The sequence below is a fragment of the Rhinopithecus bieti genome, unplaced genomic scaffold, assembly GCF_001698545.2.
Source record: "Rhinopithecus bieti isolate Rb0 unplaced genomic scaffold, ASM169854v2 scaffold_15336, whole genome shotgun sequence".
Lineage (NCBI taxonomy): Eukaryota > Metazoa > Chordata > Mammalia > Primates > Cercopithecidae > Rhinopithecus > Rhinopithecus bieti.
This window is the reverse complement of record NW_016808678.1, coordinates 498,267-509,264: the sequence shown is the minus strand read 5'-3', so window position 1 is coordinate 509,264 and position 10,998 is coordinate 498,267. Positions and strand designations below refer to the sequence as shown.

The following is a 10,998-nucleotide window of genomic DNA, read 5'->3' as shown; positions in this document are numbered from 1 at the left end:
CCCAGGCTGGAGTGCAGTAGTGGGATCTCAGCTCACTGCAACCTCCACCTCCCAGGTTCAAGAAATTCTCCTGCCTCAGCCTCCTGAGTTGCTGGGATTATAGGTGTGCACCACCACACTTGGCTAATTATTATTATTATTATTATTATTATTATTTTGTATTTTAGTAGAGACAGAGTTTCACCATGTTGGCCAGGCTGGTCTTGAACTCCTGACCTCAGGTGATCCACCTGCCTCAGCAAAGTGCTGGGATTACAGGCGTGAGCCACGGCACCCAGCCCTAACTTTATTCTGAATGTGATTCCTTAGAAGCAGGACAAGGCTGTGAGCTGACTGTATTTATGTACCTTTCCCACACATGTAACTTGGGCACAAATGTTTCTAGCAACATCAGATGGAGTGCTGGTGTTCCTTTACCTCAGGTATGGTCCAGGGGCTAAGATGGTGGGCTCTGGAATTTATATCATGTGAGATCCTGAAAGTTATGCAAATTTCCTGTGCCTTTATTTCCTCATATGTGAACAAAAATGTGGGGATAACAATCAAACCATCTCATAAGATTGTGGTGAGGATGATATGAGATGCTTCATGCAGAGCAGTGAGGCCTCTTCCCGCTGCTCATTAAGATTCCACATGTCTCGGCCAGTGATGACCAGATCCTGGAATGGTGTGGGGAGGACGCCATCCACTACCTGTCCTTCCAGAGGCACATCATCTTCCTGCTGGTGGTGGTCAGCTTTTTGTCCCTGTGTGTCATCCTGCCCGTCAACCTCTCAGGCGACTTGCTGGGTAATGACCCTCGTCACCCTTGTCTATGTTGTAATGGGGCAGAGTGGCAGTCCTAGGGAAAGGGCTCACTGTGGTAGACCAGAACCCCAGGAATCCTGCTCCAGTTCAGATGTAAGATGGTCTCTGGGTGACTCTCTGAACATTTCCATCTGATTAAAGATCTGGAGAATGATCTACCACAAACCTAGGCTAAAACTAGGGCCCCAATATCAATGTCTGGTTCTATTTAAATAGGGGAAAAAGCCTCCCAAGATTTACAGAATCAGGGGCTGTTAGAGAGTCTTTTATACTTTCCTGCCCTCACGCAAATTAGGAGGTCATAATTAATGGACCCAGAAGATATCCATGATACTTAATTAAACTCAGGGTGTGGCATTATAGCTAAGGGCAACTGCAAGAATCCACCTTACAAAATGCTACCATGAATCCACTTAGGATATACCCAGTGGTTCCCAACGTTGGTTTTGTAACAACGTAGGATGTTTGTAGTTTTCTCAAAACAAAATGAATTCACATTTTGCCTTTACCTGCAATGGAAGGTTGAGAAGTTATCAGGGAACATGTTGGTGTCAAGCAGAGGCCTTGATGGTGTAGCTCTGGAAAGACCAGTCAGGCGTTGTCTTCCTGCTGGTCCAGACATGCTCCTCCTCCCTAGAGCTCCACAAACCCAGGCTGATTGGTTACGCCCCCTTCTGCTTCCCCACATGACTCTGGAACTAAGTATCTGTGCTTCTCTGCAGACAAAGACCCGTACAGTTTTGGGAGGACGACAATAGCAAACCTGCAGACTGAGTGAGTATGGAGCCTGTGGGGATAGGTGTCGATGGGTGAGACCAAGGAGAAGGCAGGTCAGGAGCCCAGGGCAGGCCAAAGGTACTCCAAAGGGAGCCAGCTGGTTCTGAAGGCCCCTTGCAGCTAGTGTGTTGTTGAGCTGTGGGCATGAACACGCTACAGGCAGGCACTGTTTTGCCAGGGTTTTAAGAAACATGGAGGGTCCTGTGGATCTGGAGTTCATTTGTCAGAACAGGAACAGGGACCCCTCTGAAGTGTTCACTGTGGGCTGAGGGACATTGGCCACACAGCCTCTGTGGGAGGCATCTCTTGCAATGAAGCTGTTGGTCCTCAGTTCAGTGCCCACTGAGGGTAACCAGGCCCCAGCTCTGCACCCCCAGCTCCCTGCCTGGGATCCCAGCTCTGATGGCAGGCGGTTTCCCCCTCAGCAATGACCTACTTTGGCTGCATACCATCTTTGCCGTCATTTACCTCTTCCTCACCGTGGGCTTCATGCGGCACCACACTCAGTCCATTAAGTACAAAGAGGAGAACCTGGTGAGTGAGGTGGGGCTTGGGGACATGTGCTGGGAGAGACTCAGGTGGGAGCTGGAGTGGTGGGGCCTCCCAGGCTCTGCTGCAGGCCCTGACCACAATGAGCTCTGGGAAGGCCTCAGGAGCCTGGCTTGCTTATTCTTGCTCACACTTGGCATCATCTTTAAAAAAACAATTTCCTGGTGGATTGTTTCAAGATTTGGACAGTTACTGGTGCTAAGTAAAGAAGTTTGGGTTGAGAGCAGCCCTTTCTCTTTACCACCCACAGCTTCACAGGGGAGGGGCGCTTCTGTGGCTTGGTTCCAGGCCTGGGTCCTCCTCTGATCTGCTGTGTGACCACATTTGAGTCACTTCACCTCTTTCTCAGTCTCCTGCCATGTAAAGAAGGCTCATAGAGTTGCTTTGGAAGTGGATTCTTTGTACAGCCTGGAAGAAGATGATGTGTAAATGACATGCTTTGGGGCTCCCCCGGCCACAGAAGGAGAAAACTGGAGCCTTCTAATTTCCTGTTGTTTACTTTCCAGAGGCTGGAGTGGGGTAGGAAACCTAAGCATACCTGCACACTGGCTTGTGGGTGACTTCTATCCCTACTGTGTTTCCTGGACAGGTGAGGCGGACCCTATTCATCACAGGACTCCCCAGAGATGCCAGGAAGGAGACTGTGGAGAGCCACTTCCGGTAAGCAGGCGGGGTGGGAGGAGAGCTGAGCCCCCTCCATGTAGGACCAGCACAGCCCCACCCACAGGGCAAGCACCTTAGGTGAGCGCCTGCTGTCTCTCGCTTGGGTATCCAGATGAGATCTGAGAAGGACCTGGCCCTGCCCCAGTGTATGGAGCGGCTCCAGTGTGCCAGCCCTGCTGGTGCTGTGCAATGCACGGTACCGTGGTGGCCTATCCTCTTCAAGCAGCCTGTGCACAGTGTCCAGAGCACAGAACAGGATGTAGGTGCAAATAAACGTCTTGAGAGCATACAGGGGAAAAAAAGTGTTCACCCCGGGGTTCTTAGCATCACCTTTGCAGAATAAGAGACGTGAGCTGAGCATTTGTACAGACCCACAGGGCTAGGGTCTCACAGGTGGAAGGACCTCAGGGCCATCTTGCGTTTGCTGGTTTGTCCACCCACGCAGTGGGTGTCTGTTGAGTGAGCACTGTGTCTGAGTCCAGGCTCTCCCTGGTAGAATCACCTTTCCAGCGGCTCCCTTTGAGGATCTGCAGCACCAATTCCTGCAGATGGAGGCTGGAGGAAAGGCTTTCCTGTGAGGAGATTACGTGCGCAGCCAGGGATGCGGGAGAAGGCCCAGAGCATCAGGAAAGGTGGAGGTGGGGTGCGGGGGCAGGGTAAGCAGGCCGGGAAGGCTCCCAGGACCCCATGCTGGAGGACCTGAAGGCTGGGCTTAGGAGCTGACATTTTATTCTTTCTTCATTCCTTTTTTTATTATCTTATTTTTTTAGAGACAGGGTCATGCTCTGTTGCCCAGGCTAGAGTGCAGTAGTGCAGTCATAGCTTATTGCAACCTCAAATCCTGGACTCAAGGGATCTTCCTGCTTCAGCCTCCCAAGTAGCTGGGACTGCAGACACATGCCACCACACACAGCTAATTTTTAAATTTTTAGTGGAGATAGAGTCTTGCTATGTTGCCCAGGCTCGTCTTGAATTGCAGGGCTCAAGTGATCCTCCTGCCTTGCCCTCCCAAAGTGCTGGGATTACAGGCGTGAGCCACCATGTCCGGCCTCTCTTCATTCCTTATCATTCAGCAGCCACTAATTTGTTGCATGGACTAGGAGCTGGCTACACTTTAACTTTGCACTATTTATGAAGAAAGCACTTGCTAAGGAAATTACTAGACAGAATTGTAAATTGAATGTTTAAAATTAGAACAACTTCTTTAGAAACTCTAAGTATTTTAGAAATATTTACTAATATGTAAATACTCCATACCAGAATCATTTTTCTCCATTTCTTTGAAGCAACTCCTCAAAGTTGCCTGCTAGGCAACACCTGGAAACAGTAATTCCACTTAATGTATAACTTTAAAGAGAAAAAAAAAAGTCCCCTCATTCTCATACAAACATTGCATGACTCATGCTTTCCTCTATTTTAGGAGGCCTTTTTAGTGAATGCTGTTGCAATCCGTGGGGATTGATGTATGAATTTGCCTTTCAAGCAGGGATGCTTAAATTGCAGTTTTCTTCCTCACAGCTGTTATTGAGACCAGAAATTGTCCTACTGTTTAATTTCATGATTGACATACCTATGGGCTCTCTCTCTCACTAAAATGTAAGCACATCCAGGCCCTGTTACCAGCACCTAGAACAGTGCCTGGCAGGTGGTAGGTGGGGATTTACATGGTTCTGGAATCCCCTGGAATTGTATGTATAATTTTGCGTGTACGGTGAGGGGGTATTGCATGGTGGCCACGAGCATTGACCTTGGAGCCAGGTTGCCTGTATTCACCTCCTGGCTCAGACACTTACTAGCTGTGTGATCTTGGGCGCAAGCCACTTACCTCTGTGGGGCTCAGTTTACTCATCTGTAAAATGGGGACAAAACCTCACAGGTTATAATGAGGATTAAATAAATCAATATATGTAACAATACCTGGTCAATAGTGAGTATGTATTTTGCTGGTTCTTTTTTTTTTTAGAGACAGTCTCACTCTGTCGCCTAGGCTGGAGTGGGGCAGTCTTGCTCACTGCAACCTCTGCCTCCCAGGTTCAAGCAATTCTCGTGCCCCAGCCTCCCAAGTAGCTGGATTACAGGTGTGCACCACCACACCTGGCTAATTTTTGTATTTTTAGTAGAGGTGGGGTTTCACCACATTGGCCAGACTGGTCTTGAACTCCTGACCTCAAGTGATCCACCTATCTCAGCCTCCCAAAGTGCTGGGATTACAGGCATGAGCCACCGCACCCGGCCTTGCTGGTTAATATGTGTGTAGACATTTTTTGGTCTGAGGGTCCTTTGCTTTCATTAGACTGAAAGGTGTGTGACCTTAAAAAAGCTTACCTGAATAGGATTTCGGTGAGGGCTCAAGGTAGATACTGACCTAGCACAAACAATAAATCTATTCCTTTGGGTCTTCAGAGGGGATAGTGATATGTTCATTTTTCCCTGGGAGAAGTGCCAGCTGATTGCAAGCCAAGTGGGTATAAACTTGTCAGTTCCAGGCAGTTAGCTGAAACTACTAAAAAAGGCTAGTGGGGTGCGGTGACTCATGCTTATAATCCTAGCACTTTAGGAGGGTGAGACAGGAGGAGTGCTTGAGGCCAGGAGTTCAAAATCAGCCTGGGCAACACAGCAAGACCCCGTCTCTACAAAAAATAAAAACCAGCCTGGTGGCATGTGCCTGTAGTCTGAGCTACTCGGGAGGCTGAGGTGGGACGACTGATTGAGCCCAGAAGGTTGAGGCTTCAGTGAGCCTTGATTGCGCCACTGTACTGCAGCCTGGGTGACAGAGTGAGACCCTGTCTCTAAACAAAACAAAACAAAAGCCCTCTTTGTATTAAATTTCAAAATTTCCCCCTTTTGGAGGATAAAAGACAGAAGAGAGGTCTCTGCTGGCACAGAAACCAGCAGCGAGATCACTCTGCCATCCTTTCCCTTGGATCTGTGGGCATGTCTCCTGCTTAGGGTGTTTTCTTATCCAATGGCATCTTTTGCCTCCTTCTCTCCCTGGCCACAGGGATGCGTACCCCACGTGTGAAGTGGTTGATGTCCAGCTGTGCTACAACGTGGCCAAACTGATCTACCTGTGCAAGGAGAGGTGAGTGGCGGGCGGGCTTTGCGAGATGCCCACTCCTTCCTTGCTGGCCTTGCATCCCCCAGCTAGGAGGGGAGGAGGGAAGCCCTGGACTCCTTCTTCTCCCCTAGCGACCGATGGTTGAACTGTAGGTGTGGGGGTCTCTGCCACAGGATTCTGAATCTGAAGTTTGTGCCCCTGCTCCCACCCCTACAGAAGGAAGACTGAGAAGAGCCTGACTTATTATACGAACCTGCAGGTGAAGACAGGCCAGCGGACCCTCATCAACCCCAAGCCCTGTGGCCACTTTTGCTGCTGCGAAGTGCTGGGCTGTGAGTGGGTAAGGGCCCTGCTCCCTGGCTGGGAGCGCAGGCATTGGCTTGGGGGTGCCCCAGACACCTGCATGGGGCCACATCCTCCCCATGGGATGTGTCTTCTGGCAGGAAGACGCCATCTCTTACTATACGCGGATGAAGGACAGGCTGCTGGAGAGGATCACAGAGGAAGAATGCCACGTCCAGGACCAGCCCCTGGGAATGGCCTTTGTCACCTTCCAGGAGAAGTCCATGGCCACCTAGTGAGTGTGGGCACATTCCAGACCCCTTCTTGGATGACTCCCTGTTCCCCTCCAGATAACTCACTGTCCCTCTTGGGCAGAGATGGTACTGCTGACCCACCATCCCTGGGATTTATCTGTGGTGTTTCCTTCTCCTCCCTCAGCCACCCACACTCACTTTCGGCCAGCCCAGCCCATGTTTGTGTGACAGGTGGTGGGGTTGTGGGCAGCAGCCATGGAGTGGGTGATTCTGGCCCACCCCCTCAAGCTGATGTGGCTTGGTCCCACTGCCGGGTTCTTCCCTGCTGCCCTGGACCCATCCTGTTGGCTTCATGTGCCAGCCTTCCCCCATGGGAGATGGAGGCACCCTCCTTTCAGACATCTGCTCTGGACCACAGATCCTTCTGTCTGTGGCTCCCCACCTTCCCACAAATACAAAGCTGTGGGGAAGACCCCTGGGGCACGCTGTGGCGCTCACTGCAGTCAGAAGCTCGACCCTGGGGAGTGGCTTTTCACAGTGGCCCTTTGCATGGGACTCTAGGCACTCATGCCTGTGGTCTCAGTGTCATCTCGCCTTAGGAGCAGCAGGAGGTGGGTTGGAAGAGGGGTGCCGAAAGGAGGTGTCCAGCCACTGCCCCTCCCCCTGCCTTCTCTGCCCCGGGCATTGTGACACTGGGAATGGACTCACACAGGACTTCCTGCCTCTCTGTAGACACTGGGGCAGGAGGAAAGGGGAAGGCATCTGAGGCAGGAGTAGAGGGGCTGCTGGGCTCCTTATGGGAGGTTAAAGGAGGAAAAGCTGTGACCTGTTGAGATGGTGAGGGTCGAGGTGGGAGCCTTGAGGAGGGAAGCTTGGAAACAGGCGGTGTGTAACGTGGTCTATTGCTACCCTTGGGCCTGGGGAAAAAGTGACAGAATGAAAAGGTGAGCCACTGGCTTGACGGTAGCATTGATCAGAGCTCCAGCTTAACAGGCAGGGTGGAGGGGGATGGCCCTATGGAAGAGCAGTGTGTTGGGATGTGTTGCCCTCAGTTTCCTTATCTGTAAAATGGGAATAGTACTCCCTTTCTTGCTGGTGGTTGCGAGGATTAAACAAAATTCTCCACACAGTGTGCTAGCATGGCGCCTCTTACATAGCATTACTCATAATACACTAATCACAGCAAAGCAAAGGTCCTGTGTCACTGCCTGCCACTCCTACTCAGTCCTCACTTGCCACGGCAACCTGAGTAGCCTGGGCCTGGCTGTTTCTACATTTCCTTGCAGCATCCTGAAAGATTTCAATGCCTGCAAGTGTCAGAGCCTTCAGTGCAAAGGTGAGCCCCAGCCGTCCTCCCATAGCAGAGAGCTCTGTACCTCCAAGTGGACAGTCACCTTTGCCGCTGACCCTGAGGACATCTGCTGGTGAGCTCCAAACCAGCGAGAGGTGGGAGAGAGGCCTGGGTTCCTGGTGGGAGCTGCCCATCACCTGGAGCACAGGTGTGACCTGGCAGTCAATGGAGATCTCCACACATCTGTAACTCTCTGGGCCGTGATGCTGTGATGTGCTCACTGTGGCCCAACTGGGGTATCTGCCCAGCCCTTCCCTCCAGTGTTCCTCCCTAGCATTCAAGTGCTACCCAGCAGAAATATAATGCCAGCTCTGAACGTAATTTTACATTTCCTAATAGCCATGCTAAAAAAGTAAAAAGAAACAGTTGAAATTAATTTTAATAATTTATCTCACCCAATATATTCAAACTGTTATTTCAACATGCAATCAATTTTTGAAAAATGTGAGATGTTTTACATTCTCTTTTTCACACTTAGTCTTCAAAATCTGGTGTGTATTTTACACTTCTAGCACCTCTCAATTCATACCAGCCACATTTCAAATGCTCAGTAGCCACATGCAGCTTGTGTAGTCTTACTTAGGTCCAGTGTCAGCCTGGAGCTGTGCTGGTGAGCTGAGCTGTGTCCGTGGGGCCATGGTGAGCCTCCAGTGCTGTGCTGAGGGTAAGGGCACCCAGCGCAAGACCCAGCGCAGCTGCCTGTCCAGCTCTGCCTCAGCTCCTTGCACAGAATGAGCTTGAGTTGCTCCTCTCTGCTCGGTTCTAGTTCTGCCTTCGACAGTTTTGCTCTTTGGTTCATAGGGCTTCCTAAACCCAGGATTGCTTTGTGGGTCTGTTCTTTGGGATGAGAGACCAGGGCAGGTGCAAGCTATGCCTTTGCTCCTTTGTCCCTGCCTCCCTTGTCCCTGCACCCCAGCCATAGCCCCCTTGGGAAGAATGAGTCATTAGTCACAAAGCATTGTAGATGTGTCTAAGAAATGCCATGCTGGGGCTGGGCATGGTGGCTCCCACCTGTAATCCTAGCACTTTGAGAGGCTGAGGTGGGGACTGCCTGAGCTTAGGAGTTCAAGACCACTCTGGGTAACATAGTGAAACCCTGTCTTTACTAAAAATACAAAAAAATTAGCTGGGTGTGGTGGTACATGCCTGTAGTCCCAGCTACATGGGAGACTGAGCAGGAGAATTGCTTGAACCTGGGAGGCAGAGGTTGCAGTGAGCCGAGATCACACCACTGCACTCTAGCCTGGAGACTCTGTCTCTAGAAAAAAAAAAAAAAAAAAAAGAAGGCCTTGTTTGGCCTGCTTGGGTGCTCATGCCATCTCTTTGGGTAGATTCTGGCCCCCACACTCTAGCTGGGGAGCCACATCTGAGGGAATAACCTTTGTTCCCTCTGAGCTCTCGGGGACCTAAGACTTGGCCTTCCTGTAGTTCAAGGTCAGTGCGGAGAACTTGCCCCCAGGCTAGTCTCTTGGTCTGCCTAAATCTGACCTTCTGACCCACCTAAGCCACGAGCACTGGGAGACAAGCCTGGAGACCTGTGTCCCCTCTCCCCTCTGCAGGAAGAACCTCTCTATCCAGGGCCTCCGCTGGTGGCTACAGTGGCTGGGCATCAACTTCACCCTCTTCCTGGGGCTGTTTTTCCTGACCACACCCTCCATCATCCTGTCCACCATGGACAAGTTTAATGTCACCAAACCCATCCATGCGCTGAATGTGAGTAATTGTTCTGCAAAGCCCCTCCCAGGAGAGCTGGTGAGAAGAGGGCTTGGTGGGTGGGGAAGGAATGGGGACGGGAGTGGGGTGTATGCGAGGAACTAAACCAGGGGGTCATGTCGCTCAGCTCACATCCTTGCTTTTAAGCCCTGAGCAGGCATGGCCATGTTTATTTCAATGTCTTTATAGTAATGCCATACACACACACACACACACACATTATATGTATATATATACACACACATGCATACATATATGTTTTAATAGACTGTATCTAAATACTCAATGATGGGGATCCATTTGAGTTGAATGAGGTCTATTCAGTTTGGTAGAATATTAAGCATCCATTAAAAATTGTGTAGATTTTGTGGCACCCATGCAGGGCTCCTGACAGAAGCAGGGATGTACTAGTGAGGCATGTCTATCATGGACACTACCAGGAGGGGCCAGGAAGGAAGGAAAAGAGCTTTGTTGATTGGAGGTGGCAGGATCACAAATTATTTCTTTTACATTTTAGTTGCTAATGACCTTGTTATAAAACTATTCTGGGGCCGGGCGTGGTAGCTCACACCTGTAATCCCAGCACTTTGGGAAGCCAAGGCGGGCGGATCACCTGAGGTCAGGAGTTCAAGACTAGCCTGGCCAACATGGCAAAACCCCGTCTCTACTAAAAAATACAAAAATTAGCCAGGTGTGTTGGTGGGCGCCTGTAATCCCAGATACTCAGGAGGCTGAGGCGGAGAATTGCTTGAACCGGGAGGTGGAGGTTGCAGTGAGCCGAGATTACACCACTGCACAAGAGCGAAACTCCATCTCAAAAAAACAAAACAAAACAAAACAAACCAACAAAACTATTTATTCTGTATAGGTAATGAATGATTTTCAAAAATCTTAGATGAGTCAATGAGATAACAGCCAAACACTCAACTGGCATTTACTCCAAAAGCTATTGGTTTCTCATGATTAACTTTGCCAAGCCATCTCCCTAATTTTTTTTTTTCTTTTTAAATTTCACTTTGCATTTGGTTACTCATTCTCTGGGAAAGCATACTGGGCAAGAGGGCCTCCTTGTCCTCACTTTGCCATTCCCCCCATCTGATGAATTCTGAACCTCAGTTTTTCATCCAAGAACTGGAGTTAAAACACCTGCCCTATTATACAGGGCGCGAGGCTGTTGTCATGATAATCAATGAGCTGATGTGTGGTTGAAGCTCTTATCTGACTCCATAAATAGTTTAAAACTACCTAAGTATAAATTCAGCAGTTTTGTTTAAGATTTCAAGCAGATATTATAAACATGCATTCCTTTGCCAATCTTTATTTAATAGAGGGACAGGCCTATTCTTTTGAGGATGGATCTGCTGTTAAGAGCTCCCCTTTGTCTATTTTACATCAACCACTCCTCATTTCATTGTTTTGTGATTCCAGTGTTGCCTTCTTTAAAGTAAAGGAAGAATTTAGATATTTGCAGAGCCATTCTGAATATAGAAACTTCCTAGATCGCATATCCCTTGATCTTTTTTTTTTTTTTTTTTTTTTTTTTT

The 10,998-nt window shown here is 49.5% G+C and overlaps 1 protein-coding gene across 7 annotated transcripts in view; it reads left to right on the top strand.

The window, feature by feature from the left end:
* The window catches only part of TMEM63A (transmembrane protein 63A), a 41,876-nt gene that overhangs the window by 18,767 nt on the left and 12,111 nt on the right, over nt 1-10,998 (top strand). For all 7 annotated transcript variants that reach the window (XR_001888173.1, XR_001888172.1, XR_001888174.1 and 4 more), the window contains 9 exons: nt 647-789; nt 1,530-1,581; nt 2,010-2,118; nt 2,723-2,793; nt 5,798-5,878; nt 6,071-6,194; nt 6,298-6,431; nt 7,677-7,814; nt 9,301-9,454. Coding sequence is in view for 4 of the 7 variants with exons in the window: in XM_017886965.1 (XP_017742454.1) it covers nt 647-789; nt 1,530-1,581; nt 2,010-2,118; nt 2,723-2,793; nt 5,798-5,878; nt 6,071-6,194; nt 6,298-6,431; nt 7,677-7,814; nt 9,301-9,454 (1,006 nt within the window). In the remaining 3 variants the exon portion in view is untranslated. The remainder of the gene's footprint in view (nt 1-646; nt 790-1,529; nt 1,582-2,009; nt 2,119-2,722; nt 2,794-5,797; nt 5,879-6,070; nt 6,195-6,297; nt 6,432-7,676; nt 7,815-9,300; nt 9,455-10,998) is intronic.